Source organism: Lepisma saccharinum, chromosome 14 (genome assembly GCF_977018435.1).
Source record: "Lepisma saccharinum chromosome 14, izLepSacc3.1, whole genome shotgun sequence".
Classification (NCBI taxonomy): Eukaryota; Metazoa; Arthropoda; class Insecta; order Zygentoma; family Lepismatidae; genus Lepisma; species Lepisma saccharinum.
The window spans coordinates 43246685-43272490 of NC_139242.1; the positions used below are offsets into that span (position 1 = coordinate 43246685).

At 37.0% G+C, this 25806-nt stretch overlaps 1 protein-coding gene, 1 long non-coding RNA gene and 1 other non-coding gene across 3 annotated transcripts in view; all 3 read left to right on the forward strand.

The window, feature by feature from the left end:
• LOC145998821 (serine protease inhibitor dipetalogastin-like) overlaps nt 1–25152 on the forward strand; it is a 41973-nt gene extending 16821 nt beyond the window's left edge. The window contains exons 5-10 of the mRNA XM_083135472.1: nt 4865–4980; nt 19016–19061; nt 20504–20689; nt 21897–22094; nt 22633–22794; nt 25006–25152. Coding sequence (XP_082991598.1) covers nt 4865–4980; nt 19016–19061; nt 20504–20689; nt 21897–22094; nt 22633–22794; nt 25006–25043 — 746 coding nt within the window. The 3' untranslated portion in view covers nt 25044–25152. The remainder of the gene's footprint in view (nt 1–4864; nt 4981–19015; nt 19062–20503; nt 20690–21896; nt 22095–22632; nt 22795–25005) is intronic.
• On the forward strand, nt 4987–13734 carry LOC145998822 (uncharacterized). Its single transcript, XR_014443347.1, has 5 exons — nt 4987–5607; nt 8498–8670; nt 8830–9002; nt 11140–11255; nt 12473–13734. It is a non-coding gene; the product is annotated as an uncharacterized LOC145998822 (long non-coding RNA).
• TRNAS-GGA (transfer RNA serine (anticodon GGA)) lies at nt 18091–18161 on the forward strand. Its single transcript has one exon. It is a non-coding gene; the product is annotated as a tRNA-Ser (tRNA).
• Nucleotides 25153–25806: the final 654 nt, after the last annotated feature.

The following is a 25806-nucleotide window of genomic DNA, read 5'->3' on the forward strand; positions in this document are numbered from 1 at the left end:
CATATATTGGGAGTAATTTTCATGTAATTGCTCGTTTCAAGCTTGTCTGCTTCATTTTCCCCGGTCTTTGTGTCAGCATTAAAAAATAGCCTACTTCTGTCTGGTCATGAGCACTAGTTGGGTCAAGAACATTCCAGAACTCATCTCATAGCGTTGCAGGCGGTCTGGTTGCGAAGATAGAGAAAACCAACCTTTTCATCAACCAATGACCTTTCAGAGATGTGAGTCACATTTCCAAATTCCAGGAACAACACTGGGCTCGCGTTGGTGATGGATTCACAACACTGAGGATTATCTGTTAATGTGACATATTGATAAATCTGTTAGTGTGTGTGTGTGTTTGTGAGCTGCAGAAGTGACAATAAATGCAGGAGAGAAAAAGTAACAGCATATTGCTCCAATAGTGGGTAGATGCTAACGATGCATTTACCACTGCCGGCAGTGTTGTTTATTGTCAAGTATGCTCTAAACATGTAATACATTTCAGGTATTTAGAGTAGTTTTGGCAGCTTAAATGGTGCAAATTTACCATGCTCAAACGGACCTTTCATTTTTGGTAACAGAAAACATCTGTTTCCTGCGTAGGCTTGGACACTGAATTTTATAAACTTATGTTAATTTTTGCGAAAATGCTGCTGTATAACCTAATTATTTGAGGACAAAATAAGAAGACAGTAGAAACTAAGGGAATGATGGTCAGATGATGAAGATATGCGCTACGAGCATATTTTATTCTTAAATTAGGCATAATAAAAATACAATAACTTTTTGGTGAGCGATCATTAAACATGATTTTTGGGTGATTTTCTTCACGAAAGTAGTAATGATTTGAAAAGCTAATTTTACTATTAAAGTCATTGGAAGGAGAAAGATGACAGTGCTACAGAAACTGAGATAGCGTTCGTAGGATTTGTGTACTTATTGATATTTTTAACGCCGTTTTTATAGGCGTATAACACGGTCCCTGGTTTTGATAAGAAAATTGTCACAATTATATTTCGTAAATAACCTGCATCACAATTTATGTTTAAAAAATTATGCTTTTTTATTCTTTGGTCTATCGTTGTGCATTATTTATTTTCCATTAAATCTCACACGACAAATAGTGTTTGTTCGACTCCCGTGTTACGGTAGGTGCGAACCATAGATTCATAGTGCAGACGGTTTGCTGTCTAGTTCAATATCTGTCTACAATACATTTATCTCTGTGCGAACTCTATCACCACCAGAACCGCACGTTAAATGTATCAATCCACCATTACTTCCTTTGAATTGACGGTTAAGGTGATGGATTCACATTCGTAGTGTTTGCAGGTTGAATCCCCACACTAGGCCATCCAGACCATTGTGGTATGTCTGTAGTTGTACCATGTGCAATTTATGATTGTGTTGTTAATTTGAATGAAAATGCAGTTAATCTGAATCTTAAACGAAGTATTTAAAATGTGGTAAAACTTCGTTGACAGTTTTGAACAGACAAAGATTAAATTTTTTCTTTCATTGTCCATCCAATCTCTTTTCGATATCGTTCAAATGAAAATAGTACCAGGAGAAGTTGAGATAGCTGAATTGGAGAAGCAGTTAGCAATAGCTTCCAGAAACCCAGGTTTGCAGTTTCTGCGACGGGTGAATTCGGTGTTGCAGTGTGAACCTGTGCAGGATTTGCCTGGGCATTCCATAAATGAAATTTGTTTATTTGAAAATTCTGAATACAGAAAAATCCATTTTACATCAGGATATCAACACAAGAAATGAAACGAACAAATACTGTCCAGTGCATCTTGCGAAGTGGAAAGAACATTTTCAAAATACAAAGACTTACTTTCTGACAATCGCAAGAGTCTGCTACCTAAAACATAGATAAATAACGTCTAGTGTATTGAAATGCTAATGTAAAATAATAAGATATTGATTAATGCAACGAAAAGAGCATAGTGTTTCCAACAAGATACGTATATTATTATAATTTCAATATTGCAGTTTTTAGAGTGAACCTACAGACAAAGGAATGCGTGTAATATATATAATAATTTTGTTACATGAAACTAAATACTTTTGTAACCTTGTGATCCTAACTAGCATAACTTATCACACTTTCATTTCTAAAATTGCGTTCAGTGAGTTACTGATACATTTACTTTGCATGTAAGTCGTACAGAACCTTAAATTAGGTTGTTTCGAAACTTTTAGTGCATATTTTAAGTGCATATCTTGCCCTTCTTTAGTGCATATAAATCCGCCCCCTAGCGAGTTCTAAAATCAACTAATCTGAACTGAAACTCTATAAGTATGGTGTATTAAAATACACATAGTTTACGTATCCTGTGGGTTGGAGATAAATATATTTGGCTGGGATGTGTCACTCATAACCAGAGAAGGGAATGGTTCAAGGCAAAGTGGGGAAATCACCCCCCCCCCAATCAAATCGCATCCTGAATAACTGTGCAATATGCCCCCACAGGAAATTGAACCTGAGACACCTTGATTAGAAGCCTTAGTAACTATGCTATGGGTAAAACCCTTGTTATATTTGTGCGCGTACGTTTTTGTAATTTACTAAGCAAATTCATGCACTTGGGTTAATGTATCACGGTATCTAGTGACATGTGAAACGCAGTTCGATATAAATTATTTTTTGTTTATTGATTCATTTTATGCACAAACATGAAAGTGTGAGGTTTGATTTATTTTGTGAATAAACTTGTATCCGAGCCAGACGTCGGGATTTGGGGACGAGTTTTTCTTGAGTGACAGCCGCCGCTTAGAACATGACATATTTGCACCAACACGGAGATTAGGAAAGATTATTTTCGTTGCTACCGGGCTTGAGTCGCAGCAGGCGTTCGAACCCATGTTCACGGATGACCAGGAAAATCAGCTGGAGCCCAAGCCTGCAAGGATCGACGACGCGCACTTGACCGCGTTTCAAGACAATGGAGAGAGGTCATTTCCATCCCTCTGAAACAGAAGCCAAGCCACTAGAGCGTCCTTTTCAACGGAAGAATTCGAATCTCATATATAGGCAGTACTATGATTCCAGACACAGTTTTTACCCGGATTTCATAGAGAGAGCATCTCCGCGCTACACTCTCCCGTGATCATTGCTTTGTGTCCGTGAACTTTGTTTCCTTACGTACTGTGAGCGACTTGCAGATAGAGAGTTACCAGTGTGCGCCTTATTTTGGTGAAGATTACGCGGTGATTTGTTTTTGCCAAGCGTGGACTACATAAGGATGGAGGGCTAAAGAAGATAGAGAAGGGAGTCCGTCGACTCCCCTGACGCCTGCAACGACGCCGAAGCCAGTCAGACGACGCCGAAACGAAACACTGCCCAAAGCCCGAAGGACGCTTTCAGATCGACGTCCCAACCAAAGCCCGAAGGACGTTTCCAGAGAGAGATGATTGCAGATCGACGTCCAATTGACGCCCGACACTGGAGAGATTCCTGACCGGCGCGTGACCACGTACATCCGACGCTAGTGGCAAGAGGAACGCCCGAAGTACCAAGGAGGTGCAAGTACACCAGATCGTCGCAATTATTCTTCGTCGCGATCGACCTCGGAGGACAATTTCGCCACAAAGGAACCGTGTACAAGTCCCGCGTCCAGGAGAGATGAATGACCACGCCATGTAGCAGAGTCTGGTACAGTATAGTTCAGAGGGTCTCATGTCCATGTAAACGTGCGTCGTTAGTATCAACACCGTACAGTTAACGCCGAAGTCTCACTTATTTGCAAAGTTACTCAGGAAAACCCAAACCTAACTTCCGCGTCTAAAAATTGTTTTGGTATTGTTATAAAAAAGGGTAATTTCATGTTCAGATGTTCTAATTTAATTGTCTGCATTCAGGGTTATAAGCTCCATTTCATTTCTTTAATATTTAGTATAAATTGTCAAAGTGTGCTCCATTTCTTGTGTAACCGACCGCCCCGTCGCGTCATTTAATTTGTCAATAGTTGACTGATGAGTCCTTTTTAATTGTGGAAAGCGTAGTTGTTTTTATTGCAAGGTCGTGTGCGTGAAATAGTATTATTTGTTGCATAGTGGTTTTTAAGGTAATTTTTGCTCGCGCCGACGATTGATTAGTGTATTCCGGCAGCTGGAGCCAATTAAGTTTTTGCATCCCTATGTAATTGTGTAGTTGTTCTCATTGGACGAGAGAGGCTTATGTGTAATACCCCCGTCCGAGAAACTTGTATAATGTCGTGCTTACGACTCGATGCATACGTTCATTCGAACGAAAGATTTAACCACGCCGATCCAATTGTCTTAGTTAACCGCTTTCCGAGGGCTGGCACTTAAGTTAATTTAAAAGAGCACAGGAGCTGGCAGACAAATGCCCTAAATTCACATAAAGGTTTAAAAATTAAAAGGAATGATATGTTAATGAGATCCATGATTTGTATCCACACTTCACATGTAAAAATACCTCATGCGTGTGAAAGAGAGATAGAGTGAATGTTGTGAGAGTGAGGAGGCTTTGTAAACAGTTGTTGATTGCAATATTTTTTTTTGTTGTTACAATATATATTCACTTTTTTACCGTTCGTCAGTGTTGTTATTTGGCGTTTTTCAGGTACCAGATATTATGCTATTAGTGTTTTATGATTGTTCGAATCTACATATCAAAGGTAAACAAAACAGTGTAACTTTTCAAGGTATTAATCTCCGCCTCGCAATAATATGACAATAAACGACCGCCTCAGTACCGAACTTGATAACTGGACCGTGAGTCACGACCGGTTTCCCGTACACATAACGACGTTTGGCCCCGTGCCGGGGTATGATTGACACGTCATTTCGGGGACCGCGAGTGCACTCGTTACAAATGGATGTATTAGCTTCCCTGTATACATTATTTCAGATATGTCTGTGCTCAGGTACACGGATTGCAAGGGTAAAACCAAGAATCCTTGTGGTGTGGCAGAACCCAGCGGATGCAACAAAGAAAACCAAGTGTGCGCCACTAACGGGGTAACCTACACAGAAAAAACTGGTTTGTTTGGAATTACCAAAAAAGTTTGGTTGAGTTGTTTGGTTATGCTTTTTGTTTCCGATAACCAAATGTTACTTGTAATTACTAAAGCATTTTGTTTAAGAATACAAAAAAATTTGGTTAGACGAAATATGGTACTCGTAAACAAAATTATACACATTTAAGTGAAGAGAAACAAAACGTTTGGTTAAATTTACAATAAAACGTTTGGTTAAATTTACAATAACTAGATGTGTCATGGCGTCCGCACGTTCGAAAACCAAAATGCTGTATCTTTGAATGATCGCACGGTGAACTCCAGTGAATTTTGTGTCCGTCTTCAAGCAAGACAGTAGTTTGCACAGATTAGAAATAGGTTGCAAAAGCCGTCTGCTTCCCCCGGTTGGTAGTTTGTCTGTGGCCTGTTCTCAACGCATGTGCAAAGCACGAATGCGAGTGATTAAATCTGCAAATACAGTCTTTGTCTATCTAGGCTAAGCCGTTCCTTTCTGAAAACTTTGTCGTCGACTCGTCGGACTGAAAACACGGACAGCACGCAACAGAAGAAATGTTTGTTATCCCAAGATGAGATGGATGATGTTACTTGGAATCACTTGCCGACATTTTCCGAGGTAAGTGAATAATTATATTTATTTTATTTTCATGCAGTCTCATCGTTGAAACGTGGTGTTAGTGAAGTTGTTGGCCCGAAGGATACTTCTCAGTATTAACTACGTTCATTATAGTAGAGTGATATGAATATATATATTCGTGTATATATGCACAGTTTAGAATGGATTACTTGTAATTTTCATCCACCTAATGAAAGTAGCACTTTTTTGTATTCACATAACCTTGTGAAGGGAGGTTCATTGCCATTATGTACTGTACACCTATACCTGGAAATTTCTTCATTTGGCGATCCTCACCAAATTAACATCTTCGAATATTTATGAAGATGGAAACTTATTTAAGGTTAATATTCTCAAGCAATTACACCAATATGCATCTGGCATAAAATTTCGAGGTGCGTCTAAGGTAGCTTATATTAAATATTGTGTGTGTGTGCAGAATGAGTGTTTGTAGTATTGCAAGTTAGTTGCCACATGTTTTAAAGTGTCCCTAGGTCCAAACTTCTATCTCTGTAATTAAAGTTTTCTGCAACTTCCATCCAAATGCAAATTACAGAAAATTATAACCCTTTATTTGAAGATAATGTGTAACTTTCACGAGATCTTATTTCACGATGAGGGGATACTGCATGTAGCATGTGCCTTAAATTTTTTTTTGTACTCTTCATTGTTATCAGACATGATGATTGCACAGCAAGTTTCAATGAACACATCCTTAGTTGAAACTGTATGTGGTGAAAAATATACTTAAATGTGTATGATAATTTACCATTCAAAATAGCTATTAGTGAATGAAATTGTTGGTCATGTTACGGTAATGCAGCCTGTAAGTACAAAAGAGCATTTCGGCAAAATATTATGTAAACTAAAAAACTATTACTAAATGATGGATAATATTTCATTCAGTCATTGATTTACAAGTTAAATAACTTGCAGGAAAACGTAAAAATGAAGATTAATATGAGAGAGCCATTGAAACCTGCCTAACATACTCACCAGAGAAATTTCCCTCTGATTATTTTTTTAGAGAGGTACTAATGGATTGGATTTTTTTCTTCAGAGGTACTAATGGAGAAATTTCGTACGATGTAGAGATGAAAAGTGATGTGACTTTCTGAATCTAGAACAAAAACTAACGGTACTACTTTACTATACCGGAGACACCTATCTGATTTATTTTGCAATTTTTTACATTGATAACGTACTATTCTGCGTTGTAGAACATTTCTTTAGGTGAAATAATGGAAAATAATGTCTTATTTCTTACATACGATAGCCCCACGAACCATCACTGGGAAGAGGTGTGCCTAGTAGGTTAGGCCTGTTAGGTTAGGTTCCATTAGCACTCCTTTCGTTCAATTTAGCATATACGGACATCGGAATTACAAATTCCACGGCATCTTCTACACCCGGCAACAACTTCACGACGCATCCTCGACACATCATGTTGTAGCAGCAGCAATAGTGCGTATTGTGCTCTCGTGCAGAAAGCAAATGGCAGCACCAGCAATAGCGCGTCGGAAATAGATTTTCGTAGAAAACCACATGCATTCGCATTAAAATGGATCAAAACTACATTCCCGAACATCAACAACGCTACAGAAAATGATTTGCCTAAGTACTTTCTCCTGTAAATTTGAAGAAATCCATCTCCGGTATAGTAAAGTGTTACCAAACTAACTTCACCACCTGATGAAGCATGTCATTCTGTGTTAATAATTATATTGACCTTCATTTTTTTTATTATTTTATTCAAATTTTATTGTCCCTTTTGAGTGATTTAATGAAAGTTTTTGAGAATGAGTGAATTTTTTGTTTAAGAACCTGAGTACATTATTTTGACGACAACACTGCGTTCTGTTCTTCTCGCCACCTGGTGAAAGTAAGCGTTCCTTTTTAGATGAGATTGCCTTGTATGAGATATTTATTTCTTTGTTAATATTGGTGAGAAGAGCAAACAGTGCTAAAAACCAGAAATCACATGGTCACATGTTGGAAGTACGTATTTACTGAAGTAATTTTAATGCTAACAGCCCTAAACCAGATTTAGGAACGTACCCCTTCAACGTAAGTCATGCGACACTTGCAGTAGCAGTACAAATTATCTTATTTGATTCTTAACAAAACTGCATCTCATGCAAAGAGTATTGTGCAGAACCCAGTATTCTTTAACATGAATCATAATATGGTTCCAGAACAGCATGATTTAAAAATTCCGAAAACAAAGGCATCTAGATTCAAAACCTTTTGCAAATATGATTGTGGAATTCCTGGTGACAAAATATAACCACAATTCAACTGTGATTGCATATTCAAGTTCAACTTACATGTTAATTTACTAAATAACTTTGTGTAAAATTATGGAGAGTGTCACGGGATGAGTAACCATGTTTTCACCATTTTTCTGTATGTGGGAATTATTTTTGTGCTAGTGGTAATAACGTTAATACCAGTCTCACAAGGCACTTATGATAAGGCACAGGATAAAGTTAAATTTTTACGTTGCTAGGTTAAATAAGATTACTTTTTTTGTGTATGAAATGCTACTGAATTGTAAGTAAAGGCTGATTTTGAGTGAGTAAGGTACAAATATATGTTGTCTGTTTATTCAAGTATAATCTCAATCTGAAGCTTAACCATTACAGTGCTGTTAAAAGTATTCTTAATTTTTTTTAAATGAAAAAAATGTACTTAGTCAGTGTATATGTATGTCTAATTGAACTAGCATTAGATAACTAGTTTGTCGGAACTTGAGCAGAACTAATGTCTATTAGAAGACATTATATATCTTCATATATTTTCACAAAATTGTTTTCGACATTCAATGTTCATATTTATTGATTTGATTCTAGTTAACTTGTGTGTTTGACACAACTTAAATGTTTTGCAGGAAATTTATTACATAGATCTAAAGGCTCAAGGACCAAATAAAAAAAATGAAATGAAAACTTGTGGATCGATACCAAAATACCAGGAAAACACTACGTAGAAGTGGCGTTTTTGGTGCTGTGAGACAGCGTAACCAGCATGAATCTTACACCAGTTCTGTAGATGGTTTGACAGGTAAGCTGGATAATTGAATATAAATGGTACTGTAGAAGTTTTTAATGTAGGTTTATTCTTCTGCACTATTATAGTAACTTGTATAGTTCATTGTTAACCTCAATATTGTGAAGCACATAATATTTCTTTTCTTGAATGTATTTTTCTATTACCTTCCAGATTATGATAAAAACAACACTGACAGCATAGCTTGGTTTGATTACAATGTTGAGCCATGGAATTATGTGACTGAACACTGCAAGAAGACATTTGAATTGCCTTCGAGGCAAGAGTAAAACTATACAGGAAATGTTATCATTGTGGCCAGCATTGAAACAATCCCAACAACACTGGTAAGCATATCTCAGACATGATTGTTCTTTCATTAGTTGAATGCTGGTTGCTGATTCAAAGTGAACTTGTAGCCCTGAAAACAAAGCGAAAGACAAACCCTGGTTGTCATATTTATCCCAATTTATCCAACACTTCTGCAACCCATGCATTTTATTTTTTGTTCCTTCCCTAATTTAGCATCACCAATGGCACATTATAAATAAAGCACTCAATTGAAGCATACCACTGAAAAAAAGCTGTATGGTACATTTCAGTGATTGCGAGAACAACGGGTAAAACCTGTAGTATGTTACTGTACTACAATAGAAAAAAACATAAAACGTTATGCAAGCCTGGTAACTCAGCACATTCCCAAAAGTATCATACATCGTTATTCGGTGTAATGCTTCAATTGTTGCGTAAGTGTCTTGTAATATTTTTTTGTCTAATATCATGTGTGTGTGGTTGTAATTTTAACTGAATCCTAGGTAAGGATGCACAGAGGGCTTTTCTAGATGGTGTAGGTAGGACACAGAGGGGTGGGAGGTGAGTCCCCCAAGAAGGTTCTGTTCCCCTCATACATGGTTGAAACATTGATTGACCTCCTGGATGACCATGTTGTGTTCCAACATTTACTTAATCAAATCACCATTCATTTTCAATGTTGTGAATGAACTACATATGAAATGAAATAACTGAAGACTAAAATTGGTAAACGTGAAAAGTGGCTGGTAGCCCTCTAAGTAGTTCAAAGGGCGTATAAAGAGGTCACTAGTGTGCATGTTCTTACGGGCTGATGTGTGGAATGATGCGATTTCCCAACACTTTCGTTTTTGGCACTTAATACATTTACCACTTTTAGTCCTCAACTGTATACAATATAAAATTTGTTTCAAGTGCACATGGGCAAATCAGTATTGTACCCACTGTTTAAAAGTTTGTATGAAGACCACCATTTTGCTTAGTGACTACTTTTTTTTTGTATGTAGTGGAAGTGGCCATGACAAACAATTTATTTATAAGTCATGGATATAATAAACAGGGTATATCGTTTTTTAAAAAAATCATGTGGCAACTGAAGAAAATAATACCAGAAGTTGATTATTCGCCAAGCTGTAAAAAATCTTGTCTTCCCCATGCTTAGGACCAGCCATGATGGTGTATAGGGAGTGTGAGGGTAACACACCCCACAATTTCTTGATCTCGTCGAAAGTGGGGTGTTGTGATCAGCACCATGCCCCTGACCACCTTCACTCCCCATTGTTTTTCCCAGGTATACATGTTATTCGCTGGATCCACTTTGATAGTTGGGGAAAAATTCCCACGTTTTCCCATCCGGGAGTCGAGCCTGGATCCATCGCATGGTAGTCAGAGGAGTTACCAACTGAGCAACTATGTCTAAGCTGCAGAGATCATATTCCTTACGTTTTTAAAGGGGGGGGGGGTTTGACAGATTTGTCTCAGTCACATTTCTGAAGTGCACTTATACGTCATTCATTTCATGGGGTCCGTGGCAGAGTGGTTAGCACATAGCGCTACAATGCTAGGGGTTCTGGGTTCGAATCCTGGCCTGAGTATGAATGTTTGTGAGTGTCCATTCATCATATCATCACTCATTCCTGTCTCTGCAGATTAGCCAAAAAGTGGCACAAAGAAGCCGAAATAAAATAAATAAAATCAATGCAAAATTTCTTGGGGCATTTTCAGAAAGCATACGCACTTGATGGTATGTGAAGGACTAAGGTAAGAATGTGAAAAACTCAAAAAGACATGTGGTGACATAAAAACTTTCTTTCAGAGGATACCTACCTTTTTTTAGATTTTTAAAATGTATTTTAGGCTTAAATATTAACTTGAATCAAATACTTACAATTTCCCTTCATTCATGGTCATTTTATCATCTGGAAGATATAGAAATAGTGTGAAATATGTGGACATATTGTGAACTTTTTTCATTGTACATATTAATAGTTGATTGTCACTTGAAAACACCAAGAATTAAATAATTTGCACTGAATTTGCACTGCAGATTTTTTCTTCCCAAGTTTTAATATTGTTTTCTATTTAAAAAAAAAAGATTTGCCACATACAGCAATGAATGAGAAAAATAACCTCTGTCAATAGGCTTAATTGTAATGTTAACAATATTTTTTTCAGATACTAAAGCAGCTATAATACTGACTTGCTGTCAGTTGTGCTGCTCAAGTACCCAGATAAGGCATAAAAAAACTACCCACTGTGAAGGCGTCTCAGGATAGCTTTGTCACATAAAGGTAACCATTAAAGCTTAATAACTTATAAATTAATTATTTTGGGTGATGTTTGAATTGCAGATATATTAAGCAAATGTGACATCAAGTACAAATACAAATACAATACAATCCTACAAAAATAGGAGTTTCACATACCTCTTGGTTTTGGTTTGAGTTAGTGTTTTAAGTCCACTTTATGCACAGTAAGGCTAATCAAGACTGGACCTACAGTTTTAAAGTGGGATCCGAACCACTGTGCCATGTGCCTCCACCGGGTCTCGAACCTGGAACCCCTTGATTAAAAGGCCACGACGCTACCACTGCATCATCGGGGAGGTCTCCTGTATGTCTCTTTTACGCTATTTGTTGGTGTATCTTTATCAGTATTCTTCCATGATTCTATAAAGAAGTTAATTGATTTCATCCACTTAATGTTTCATGAAACTTAGCATATACCCTCTGAAAATGTTTGGACTACAGTACTTCCCTTTAGCATCACACCATGCCATGCATACACATGTAAAGTAAGGGGGGTAAATCTCCACACATTGTCTATATTTGCTACAGTTGAAGTGATGTGATCAGCATCACATCTCAGTGGCATTTACACCTCAGGTTTGCCCCCATGCACACATTGATAAAATTCTAGGTGGATTGCATATAATTTCAGAAATGTAATACCAACAAGATCATCTTAAAAGTAAGGTATTACCAACTCTAGTCATTGTAATTTTGCCTCATGGGAACTCCATGTGCAGAACTGAATAATAAATGTGTTACTTAAAGATTTGCAATGCATTTACTTTCAATATAAAACCAGTAAGGAAAATTGTGCAAAGTATTGGATACTACATTATGTTATGGTACTCAAGTAATGGAATGTAATTCTGGTTTGGAGAACATTAAAGGGGTGGGCGTGGGAATATTTTTCACATATTGAGGCTTGCCAAAAAGTTTTAGGATGGTCAACGTACCAAGCTGTTTAATGCAAATGTCTCATATTATTCCTTACAAGTTTATACGTCGTGTGCTTACGGAAACAGAGTGAAGGTAGTATTTTAGGTAGCTTATTAGATATGCAGAGTGTATTTGTTGTTAAATTGCATAACTAATATTTTCAATAATTCATTTCATAACTTGAAAGCCTGATAATTTTATGTATAAGCAATAATTATGTTTTCTTTTACTTGTGTTGGTCCTTCCAGCTGTATTAATTTGACAAAAAATTTAATTTGTAGGGAATTGGAGATGTTGAGCAATTCATTGAAAACAAGAACAGAAAATTGGCATCATATGGTCTCACAAGACCTCTTGTGATATTGGTGGGACCTTCTTTGAGAAACATTACCCATGAGAGTGCTTGTGGCTTCTTCTTCAAAAATCTGTGTACAATATTTCTACAAAATGTGACATGCACATTATGTCTGTGAATACTTTATTCATGTGGAGGGGAATAAACAATGCGGTTGATAATATAAGACGTAAGCGAGTTACTAAAGATATATCAGTGAAACTTACTTGTAAAAATTCTATTAATTTCGGTGGCCTCTGCCACCATCCACTTGGGAACTCGATGCTTCACTGTTAGGTTGACTTCCGGTTTCTGTTGTTTCCTCGACTACCACTAGGGGTGCTGGTGTAGCCATTTCGTCTGCTGCGTGCAATGGGTTTGAGCTGTTGTAATAACGGGAGCCAAACATGATGAGCCTGATCGCTGTTCATATTCAGCTTGTGCGGAAAGTGCATAATGGCATGCGTCTCTTTGATTTTGGTGTCGAGTAGGGTGTGTGATGTATGCCTAACTGAAACTTTTTGGATCCTGGGTTGGTTGAACTTTAGGTGCCTTGCTAGTCCAGTAGTGGGTTGGGATTTTTTTGCTTCTGCTAAGTGCTGTTGTATACGCTCGTTGACAGATCTGATGGATCTGCCAATGTAGTTGCACTGACACTGGGCATCATATACACCTGGATTGTCTAGTGGGGAAAGGAATGATCTCTTGTGTTTGCTTAGGGCAATGGCTATTTTGTTTATTGGTTTGTGTGCGAGTTTGATGTCACATTGTTCCAAGGTCTTGGCTAGGCTGTAGGATGTAGTCTGGTGGTAAGGGAAGGCAATCCATTTAGCTTTATCACTACTGGCTGGGTGGAGTAAGTTAGGTTGTCGTACTTGTATTTCTGCTTTGCTGCACCATGTGGAGAGTTGATGTACTGTGTATCCATTTTGAACTCGTATGTCCGTCACTATGTTAACTTCTTCCTTCAAATCTTCTTCAATTGAACAGTGCGAGAAAGCTCTTCTGTAGAAGTTAAGCCATAAATTGGCTTTATGTTGGGGAGGGTGGTTGGAAAGGGAGTGAATATACTGGATTCCTGCCCCAGTTTTTCTATGTATGGCTTAAATTCTACAGAGGAGCTTTCTCGCACTGTTCAAGTGAAGAAGATTTGAAGGAAGAAGTTACCATAATGGCGGACATAGGACTTCCAAATGGATACACAGTACATCAACCCTCCACATGGTGCAGCAAAGCAGAAATACAAGTACGACAACCTAACTTACTCCACCCAGCCAGTAGTGATAAAGCTAAATGGATTGCCTTCCCTTACCACCAGACTACATCCAACAGCCTAGCCAAGACCTTGGAACAATGTGACATCAAACTCGCACACAAACCAATAAACAAAATAGCCATTGCCCTAAGCAAACACAAGAGATCATTCCTTTCCCCACTAGACAATCCAGGTGTATATGATGCCCAGTGTCAGTGCAACTACATTGGCAGATCCATCAGATCTGTCAACGAGCGTATACAACAGCACTTAGCGGAAGCAAAAAAATCCCAACCCACTACTGGACTAGCAAGGCACCTAAAGTTCAACCAACCCAGGATCCAAAAAGTTTCAGTTAGGCATACATCACACACCCTACTCGACACCAAAATCAAAGAGACGCATGCCATTATGCACTTTCCGCACGAGCTGAATATGAACAGCGGTCAGGCTCATCATGTTTGGCTCCCATTATTACAACATCTTACACCCATTGCACACAGCAGACAAAATGGCTACACCAGCACCCCTAGTGGTAGTCGAGGAAACAACAACAGAAACCGGAAGTCAACCTAACAGTGAAGCATCGAGTTCCCAAGTGGATGGTGGCAGAGGCCACCGAAATTAATAGAAGATTTACAAGCAAGTTTCGCGGATATATCTTTAGTAACTCACTTACGTCTTATAATACTTTGATTGACCTAATTGGATTGTGATTTCTTGTGATGAATGCTCTTTCTTTTTAATGAAAACTATTTGCAGTGCTAGTAATATTGTGAAATATATTAATTCTTAACCTAGATGTAAGTGTAGACTTGTGATACGTAACAAATTCAGATCTGTGCATTTTACCATAGAGCACGAAATGGTGGTGTTATATTTGTAACAACCATTATCCAAGTTTTTCATCACTTATATTGCACTTAAAATTTAAGCACATGGTATATTCAAATGGTGTATTAAAATGTCGTGATGATGGATTTTTGAGACTTTATTGGCATAAAATAATTCATAAACCACCACAGGAGAACACATCATGCAGCTTGTGATATTGAAAATACTGCAAGTTCTGATGTGCCTGTTGAATTTGAAAGCAGCGAAGAAAGTAATGATCAGGATATAGATACACATCTTCAATTAACTGATGATGACTTATTTGGGGAAAACATTGAGCTGGAATGTGTAACATTCATTTCACAGCTGTATGAAAGGGCAGATTTAACTAGGTCACAGATCCAACACATTATATCAGTGGTAACCAACTTCTATGGGCCTCTATTGTCATCCCTACAAACAGAAGTTAAGGCAGCATTTCAGTGACCAAACCCAAAGTAAGAATCTGTGGTAAGAAAACTTGGTTCTCTGGAGAATGTTTTTGATGGCATGTCATGGAAATATTTAAGAATAAAGTATTTAGAAAGCAACAAATATTTGGTTAAGCCTGTTGAATATACATTATCTTAGGGACAAGATTAGGAAACAGAACCTTTTCTGGCAAGCGTATCCTTACTTCAGTGCAATCCAAAGGACATTTCATTCCCCTACATAATATTCTCAGTGCTTTTTCTCTGTCTCTTTTGTATTTGAAAGAGTTGTCGATTATGTTGCACAGTTGTTGCAATCAGATATATTGTCAAATTTCATCGAAGCCAAATTATGGCAAAAAAGTTAGAGCTGTTTGAAACCAAAAAATTATTGCCTTTGTTAACCTATCTTGATGAATTTGAGACTAGCAATGCACTAGAATCAAATGCATGGATTAATAAATTAGAGGCAGTATATGCAAGCATTCCATGTTTGCATCCCGAATTCAGTTCTCTACTGGAAAATATTTTTTTTTAGTTTCGCTCTTCCATTCATCGGACAGAGTACAATTTGGAAATAATGCTACATTCAGGGTCTTGATTCAGGAGTTGATATATCTTGAAAATGAAGGCATATCAATAAACACAGAACAAGGGGAAGAAATATTTTTTTTAGTATTGGACTTGTATGTGGAGACAACTTCGGGGGACTCCATGGTATTGTTATGTTGAAAGTTTCTCTTCTTTGCATTCATGTAGATTCTGTAAAATTTTCAAAGACCGGCTGCAACGCAGCATTGACATAGGTAATGAGGTTTTTAAGAAGTAGATGTAATTATAGTGAAGATATTGCTATCAAAAATTAATCTTCAACTGGTATTAAAGAAGAGTGTGTATTTAATGAAATTTCATCTTTCCATGTGACAGAAAAATATTCAGTTGATATAATGCATGATTTGTCTTGAGGGTGGGTGGGTGGGTGTGTGTGTGTGAGAGAGAGAGAGAGAGAGAGAGAGAGAGAGAGAGAGAGAGAGAGAGAGAGAGAGAGAGAGAGAGAGAGAGAGAGAGAGAGAGAGAGATATCCTAAATGTCATGACATTACGTTATAACTATGAGGCTCTTTACGCTTGTTGAATTCTCATATTCAAGCTCTAGATGTTGTTTTTAATGAACAAAGCAACAGACCACCAATAAATAATTCCTTTTACGCTAAGTTTCAAGCATCAGTTGCAGCAGGTAGAACTATATGTATCCAAAGAGGTTTTAATACTCCCTTGATTTATTTTGGACCAGGTGCTGAAATAGAAACAGCATCTCTTGCCTATTTTGCAGAAATTTCTGATTTCTTGCTTACAAAGCTGTGAATAGGCTTAATCATGTATCTGCAAAGCGAACATTATACAAACAAGGAATTATATTAGTTACTGTCATAACAGATGATTTCCCACAATTTGGTGAAATAAGTGATATTTTAGCTGACCAGGACTCTTCTGTTTATTTTGTATGCAGCGAATTGAAAAAAAAAAAACAGGTTAAATAAGCATATTCATGCATATAAAGTATGTATAACACAAAGATATACTTGTGTTGCACACAGTGCTCTCATTGAACACAATCCAACATGTTTTGTAAATGTAAAGGATGACATGTATGTTCAAGGAATGCCATGTAGCAAAATTCTTCACCTTTAAGTAAGTCTTGAAGCTTTCCTGGCGACTAATGATTGAAAATATTCTCTCTGGCTATTGACCAGGTGAGTTGTGGAAAAGATTCCAAGCTTTTGAGAGCTAACATCACTCTCATCTTCAGGGTAAAAGCTTGGAATCTTTTCCACAACTCACCTGATCGAAAGCCCAAGAGAATCTTTTCATTCTTCGCCTTTGTTCATATTTCCACTTTCATTATGTATGTATTATGTATGAATCCCTTACTAGATGACTTGTTTCCATTTAGCGATAACTTTGTTTCCTGTACCAACATTTTTATTTTTCATTGTTTTAATTTTTCAATAAATAACTGATCTTTACAATGATTGATATTGAGTCATATAAAGTTTTGAGAAGTTTCATAATTCCTGCCACAGTATGGTACATGATCATTCTTAAACATGTTGTGAGGTATTTCTAATGATATGTTCATTTTGTAACCATTTGGGTAATTTTATTTTCTTCTCTGAGGCATATTTGTATTTACACATTGTACTCAGTGCAAGTAAGAAGACTAAGTACAGAGATTAAAATGTGACTGTTCTAATTGTATTTGATGTACAGTTTATGCTCTGAAGTATTTTTTTTAAATTATATTATTTGAAAATGCTGCAACTTGTGCATTTTATTTTATCCTGATGTTATTTCTTCTCATATGATATTTTTGTGTTTTTTTAAGCATTGCATGCTTCTGAATAAGGTGTAACATGCATCTTATTGTTAATTTTTTCTCATGACTTTATTATTTCTGTAAGGAAATTACATTGAAACATTTGAAAATATTTGTTTTACATGGATGTACATTTTATGTTATGAGAAAATTTAAAAAAAAGTTTATAACTGAAAAAGTCTGTAATTAAGAGATCCATCGAATGGTCTCATTTGATTTCCCTTGCGCAGCTTGATCCGTGATCATGTGTGAAGTGGCCAACTTAAAAACTTTTACTAGTTTTTATGTTCAAGGTCTGCCCTGAAATGGGGAAATCTGCATTCTTTTGCAGAGGCTTATTCTCCTACGTTATCTGGTATACCATCGGTAAACAAACTTGTTATACTGTATAGAAATTCATTAAATTAGGCACACACAGGAGATGTACTATGTATTTTCGCTGAAAATCTACATAGTACATCTCCTGTGTGTGCCTAATTTAATGGATTGACATCTCTACGCTGGGAGGAACCAGGCAACGTCGACGTCTATAGTGTTTCAAAGGCAACAGATCCCGTTGCAGTAACACTTGCAGAGACAATTTTCACACAGGTAAAACAGCGCCAGCGAAAATGCAGGGGAAGCCAGGCTGGCTCGGTAGCTCAGTGGTAGAGCAATGGCACGGATTGCCAGAGACCCGGGTTCGAGTCCTGGTCGAGCCTGCATTTTTCGCTGAAAATCTACATGTATAGAAATTGTTGGAAAATTTGAAATTATCGATCATCTGATTTTTTTTTTTACTTGCATGCCTGCCTTGTTTTTTTTAAATTCATTTGTATCTAATTAATATATAATACATACATACAATAAATAAGAATTGTGTAAAATTGGGCCAAATTTTCAGCATACGCCACAGTTTTCTTGTTTATGGTTTCTTCATGAATTTGTTTTTTTAGCACCAAGGATGCTCACATTCCAGCTAGTAAACTATGTAGTCATGTTTAACATATTTACCAAATTTGGTAATTGAGAATTTGTTTCCTCTAGACAAATAATTTGGAAATGATAAAAATATTGCATGGTAAAATTAGCCACATTTAGTAATTCTGAATAAATCATTGTGTTATTCTAAACAAATCATTTGGTAAACATAAATATAACTGCTTGATAACATCAGGCAAATTTAGTAGATTTTACTAAATTATTTTGTTCCTGTAGCAAAATATTTGGTAATGATAAACAACAATTAACCAGGTTTGGTAAATTTGATTAAATTATTTTGTTACCCAAAACAAATCATTTGGTACCCTTAAGTAAATACATTTGGTAAAAGAAGCAAATTTGGTAATTTTGACTAAATTATTTGGTTTTTCTAAACAAATGGGCTAGATTTGGTTAGATTTACCAAAATAATATTTGGTATTGGTAACCAAAAAATTGTTTATGACAAACAAATAGAACTTGACCAAATCTTTTGGTACTGGTGAACAATTGTTTGGTTGGCGCCTATTTAAACAAACTATTTGTTTGCCACTACCATTTTTTTGGTTAATCCAAACAAACATTTTTCTCTGTGTACAAGAGCCAGTCCATTGTTGCCTGTTTAAAGAAGAATAATCCAGGTAATTGTTGTTTGTCATTTTCTCAGTTCACATTGTCCAAAAATGTGCAAGAATGAATTGATGATGCTGATACAGTAAAATATTTTAAATTAATTCTACAGTAACTAATTTTTGTACATTGTAAGAAAAGTCACACGTTTATAATAGTAGAAAAATATTTTAAATTAATATTTTTAAGTCGTTTTATTCTATGGGTAGTTAAAATGGGAAAAAGCACAGACAAATATCAGTTACTCTTTAAAAAATATAGTAAATTAATATACAGGGTGTCATAATTATGTTAAAACTTAAATGGGTAATTGGTTGTTGTTGATCTCGGTAGCTGGATCTTGAGCTTACGTGTACACTATATGTATATGACAGAATGGAATGTGAACAACCTGGTAACAAAGTGTATACCATACATGTAACCATCTTTCTGCGCTTGGCAAATATTAAACGCATGCATCTTCGCTAAGTGTTAATATAATTATGTTTTTATGACTCAACCTGTATATACCAGAAGTGATAGGGAAAACTGAAACGATGAACAGTACGCGATAGTAAAGGCAAACAAAGTCTCAGTAACGTGAGGTCGTTAACTAACCGTTTGCGAGATAATTGCAAATGTATGGTTACGACCCGCCACTGAATAGATTGTTTGTACACATCGTACGCTTGTCTCCTTGCGGGCTCCGAGGTGTCTTTGTTTAAAACAAAACACTGCCGCACATGTAACATACTGTACAGCGCAAGAGTCCTTGGTAATAAAAGCAACAGTAATGTCTAGCGAGGTGAACCTTTTAATTCTGTTATTTGTTACTAAAACAACAAATTAAGATGTCAATCTATGAATACTGACACCGTGCTTCATTTACCTCATTTATCGCATTGCCTCCTTCACATATACATACTTAATTTCTATTTCTTGTGTGTTGTTATTCCTTGTGTGTTTCAAATATATAGACACACTTATATTTTTCCATGTTTTATACATTTATAAACATTTAGCAGAATTGTATAGCTTAACAAATTAATCCATGTAGGGCAAAAAGTTGTTTATATAGTAAGACAATCTGTGTAAAAATACTGTAAGCTTAAGTGTAACCCTATTTCAAATAATAAATAAATAAATAAAATGGCACCTCACACGTGAAAAGCATGCTACAATACGTGCAAACAATCAAGTCAGTGTCGAATCGTAACCATACATTCGCAATTATCTCTCAAATGGTTAATTTGTAACCCCATGTTTACTGGGACTTTAATCATTCCTTAACCTAAAGGTATTACAATACAGCAATAATTCGTATGAATAGTTGTTCAGTATATCCAAGCTCTGGTTGCGCTCTATGACAAATGCGAAAATGCATCTACCTTGAGCAATATAAAGGTGGGGAAAATCTTTGCTGTTCGTGACGCTGCGTCCTCCTGGAATGTAATGACCAAGCCTTGTTTTGCAGAACTGAACATCATACACGACGGCCCGTGCACGCTGTTTGACATCAGAACCTCGTCAGACCCGAACGAAGTGTGTTTCTACGCACATACTCACGACATCATGTTGCCTGTATGTGGAACGGACAACGTTACCTATCCAAATCCATTTGTTCTGGAATGCTCAGCTCTCACAATACCCGAGAAAGACGGTAAGCATGACTAAAAATCTGCCCGTTTCAATATTTCTATCTGGATAAAGGAAACACATAGGAGGCGTTAATGAACTCCTTCAGCCATATACATTGCCTAAATAGATATCCTCGATAAACAAACAAAAGATGTATCTCAAATTGAAACATATACATAATTTATAAAAACGTTCATTTTCTACAGTAACCCTATAAAACCAGTGTTTGATGACAAATGTATAGCCCTCGAAAAGAATTCCCATCGATAAGATCGCATGTCTAAAAACACTATATACTTATATACACTATATATAAACGTATCTTATGAAAAGTGGAAAATGTGTATACAATAGTAGTATGGTAGTAGTTCTTTACTATCGAGGTAAATAGATGAAAACTAAAAAGGCATACTAAAAACAAGAATTCTACAGCACACCAAGTCTTTTCGGAGGTAAAAATAAAGTTCCTCTTTTACAGTGTCAGAGTCAAAATAAAAGAGACTGATATCAACTTTAGATTTTAAAAACATAGAATAAAGAAAACGAATTCCATAGTTTTATGTGGATATGGACCATGGTCTCTTATAGTACAGGAGAAGCATACATTAAGAATTTTTGTAACTAAAATCTTTAGAAAAATATTTGGTCGTATAAGATTGATTTTTTTTACTTCGCTTTTCTGCCACTTTTGGCTAATCGCGAAGATGATGCATGATGAAGATCAAATTGGTGAAGAGACACTCACAAAGAAACATCTTTGCCCAGCCGGGATTCGAATCCTGGAGCCCTGGCATCATAGCACCCTAGACTAACCACTCCCCCACGGAGTCGGCTAAAATAGATGAAGAAAGAGGTGAGTGGAGAAGGTTACATAATGCTGTATGCATAATCTCTATTCATCTCGTATTATTAGAATAATCCAATATAGCAGGTCATGGTACACTAGGAGAGGAAAGATCTTAAAATATACTTGTTGGAGACCTAATGGTAATTGACGCAACTTTCAGATAGAAGTGATGTAAACTGGTAAGGATGGTCAATATTGGATTAAGAGTGCCAAATATTGTCCAGGATAGTTATTATAGAGGGAAGGTTCATGGAGATACTTATTCTTGGAAACAGAAAACTTAAACTGGTCTCAACATATTTGCTTATTTTTTATGTGATGGACAATGAAATGTATTTTTCTGAATGCAGTGTCTAAGATAGATCCTTCTTGTATTTTCCAGACTTGCGAGTGGCTCGGGTTGGTAAGTGCGAGGATCCACCTGTGGAGGAGGAAGATGATGACGATGACGACAGCGAATGTTATGGTTTCGGGTTGGACGAGGAAGAAGAACTGATTATATGTGGTTCCGACGGGAAAACATACCGCACGGCGAAAGAGTACGCATGCGCTGTCAAGGAGAATGGAGATTGGTATCGATGTAAGTGCAGAGATGGTACTGACACGAGGCAAGTTTCCACCTTGTCTTAAACTTCGAGTCGAGATTGATCGAGGCCACTGTTTAAAAATTGAAACGACGACAAGTTCAAAACTTTCGAGACTTGAAGTGACGAGACAGGGTGTAAAATCGAATCAAGACTGAGACTGGCTGTGCAAAAGTTTCGTATCGTTCAAGACTATAGTTAATTTGAATGTAAAATTGTTGATTTTTCTCCAAAACCAAAATTAAATTGCTGCGTATCATTTGCGGATAAGATATATGTAATGTTCAATGTGCATAAAAAACAATATTAATTAGTTGTGATTGAATTCAGGCTTTGTAACTCTTTATGATAAGATGGAGACACACATTTGTAACACGAGGAGAGAACGAGAACGAGACAGTCTTCTTCATAAGTCGATATTTTTAGTCTTTCCTGGTCTCCGGTTTGATCCATACTTTAAAACATATCAAATTAAATCGTAAGCTTTATCGTATTGGTTGAAAGTATTCGCACTCGCCTCTCTAATCTTTTCAGATTTCATAAAGAGGCTGGGTAGGCCCTGCGAACTGATGGATGATCCATGCGAAATGCTAAAGCTGGGTTCAGAGAACTTTGTCTCCGAGCCAATCTGCGGGACGGACAGGATGACTTATGCCAACCCTACAGCTCTCATGTGCGCCATGAAGGACGATTCCTGTAAGTAGTTGGTTGAAGTTTTGAGGTAATTGTAAAATCATAATAATAATTTTTATTATAATAAATCTTCAGAGGCTGATTGGAGCTGGACCTACGCTTTAAATGAGGCTACAGCACAAAATTTGTGCTCGAATTTTAGATCACGAAAACCCTTAATTTAAAGCCCACAGACTAAACCAAAAATTATGTCAGAAAGGCTTCTATTGCTTCCAGTTTATGCCACACTCTTGTATGTCATAATACTGCGGCCGAGGAAATGTGACATATATTTATTTTAGCACTGATTGATTGATTTGCTTTATTTTAGTTCGGTTTTTGTGCCACTTTTTGCTAATTTGCGAAGATGGGGATGAGTGATGAAATTTATGAATGGACATTTCACAAACATCCATGCCTAGGCCGGAATTTGAACCTGGGACCCCTGGCGTCGTAGCGCGATGTGCTAACCACTCCGCCACGGGGGCCGGCTCAAATGCGCTTGTAACACTAATTGATTGAGTTTATTTTATATCGGTTTTCTGCCATTTTATGGCTAATTCCGACGATGGGTATGAATGGATGATCCGATGAGATGGATGAAAGGAAAATCACAAACATACGTGGATTACACAATACCAGCCCCAGAGAGGATTACGCTGACTGTGGGTCCAGACGCCAGAGACTCGTTGGCCTGCAACAGTTACCAGAATGTACTACGTGGAAGAGGGGTTGACATTTTGATGTCTTTAGAAAGGGTCACCCTCGGACCCCGCTTGTAACACTGAAAGGAGCCCTTGGATCCGTTTAGTACGATGTGAAGTTCTACAATTACGCCAAAACGGTCAACAAGGCAAACATATCCTCTCTAATATCATAAGCATAAATTCTCTCCGTGAAAGCTCATGGGATGTAACATTTAAATGATTGAAAACGCTGATGGGTAATTCGTGTACAGGTAATGTTTCAACAGCAAGTAATATTTTATGTATCACTGAATATGAGGTAAGCTTTTGCAGGGGTTGAGACATTTAAGATGTAGTAGGTTTAAGTTAATAGGCTATTGGTAGACCAGTTTAGTGCAAACCTCCTTTACGAAATAACAATTAAATGTTGAATGTTAATTCACAGATTTTCGTAGAGGTTATCACAGCGCGCTACGACGCCAGGGATACCGGGTTCGAATCCCGGCCGGGGTAAGGGTGTTCTTTGTGAGAGTTTCTTCCTCAATTTCATCATATCGTCGCGATTAGCGAAAAGTGACAGAGAAGCTAAGTAAGTCAATCAATTAATTCACAGTTTTCGTTATGATACTACGAGTTCCTAAAATTGCCATATATTCCATGTTATTTTTCTTGCAAATATGTTTTATGAATATTAACGAGTAATTTTATAAATTATGTTGTATGCCAGTTAACCTTTCTGAATAAAGTACCCTTGGGATATTACACGTGTTTCTGTCTTTCTTGTATCTTAAACCTATTCACCAATGCTTTAACAAGATGTCCCAGTGTCTCTTTCCCTCTGTTCAACTCAGGTCTCTAGCTTATCGCAGTCTTCCTCTCCTGCTTGCCTTTTCTCCCTTCCTGCTTATCTCTCTCGCTCGCTTTCATTTCTACTTCAATCTTCTTCGTCTTTTCTTCTTGTCTCTATCTCTCTTCGTTTTCTCTCTCTCTCTCTCTCTCTCTGTCTCTCTCTCTCTGTCTCTCTCTATCTTTCTCTCTCACACACACACTTTTTCGTTCTCTTCCTTTCTATCCCAGTCTATTTCTATGCATTCATGTCTTCCTCTGTCTGTCTGTCCTTTTCCTTTTCCTCTTGTTCCTTCTCTCCTTAACAATAACACCCATGAGCAGATTTAACCGTAGAGTATTTGGAACGGCAAATATTGTCCAACTTCAATGTGACCAGGAATTTCTTTTCACTTATTTTCGCCTTCCATTTAGCAGTTAGTTCTTTATTTTCCCATCATATCCTCGTCTCATATTCTTTTATTCTTAAGTAAAATTGTGTAAACATGGAAGTTTACGTTCCTCCAGTTCTTCTTGGGCATATCACTATTGGTTATGCGAAGCCTAACGCAAGAATCCCAGGCGTGAATCTCGAGTAACTTGGAATCTTTCTCTACGAAATCTCATTATCAACATTCATGTTCCAATTCCAGAAAGTCCAATCCATGACCATAACTAGTGTATCAATAAATAACGTAGTAATAATCTCATTTTAATCTTGTAGTTGTCGGCAAACTTCACAAAGGACATTGCCTTACCTGAAGAACTGACAAGAAGACATGGCTAAAAGTTTAAGATCTTCAAACTACAAGAGAAGAAATAGTATCCGTGGCTTGATCTGTACGTACAAAAACAGTTGTGTTGCAATAAAGGTGTGACAATAGCGTTTGTGTTTTGCTTAAATATGCTTGTTTAAGTCTTGAGTTATTTTAGTTGTGGACGAGAAATCTCATCGAGGTAAGGTCAAATGAGGACTCTGCAGTACAATAAGATGTAAAGGTAAAGGCAAAGGTGAAGGTAAAAATTCTCCTGCACATTACAACAAGCCATGGAGTCTCATGGGGGTGGGGGTGGAGGTAAGGGCTCCACACATTAGCGATCTCGGCCATTATGGAGGTGGTGTCACCAGAACCCTATTTTATTAGAGGCTGGGTGGACCCCAGAACCGCATTATGATTGGACATGATGTGGATAATTTCAATGTAAGATCACCTAATGTACGTAATCGGGCGACTGCAATAGATTTTGGCTCAAAAAGAAGGAACTGATATTTAAAAAAAATAAAACACACACATGAACTGTGACTTCATATTCTTTTTTAAAAATTACAAAATAGTAGATATGAGAAAATGCATATCACTAGTAATAATATAATGCGTATACGTAAGGTTAAAATGTACATTGAGATGTAGGGCTATAGTATATAAATGACTGAGAAAATGCCTTTCATGTGCAGAAGTCGCAGAATACGAACTTTCTTGTTCCCTCTTTCTTCCTTGCGACTCCGAAGGTGAAAGGACACCAA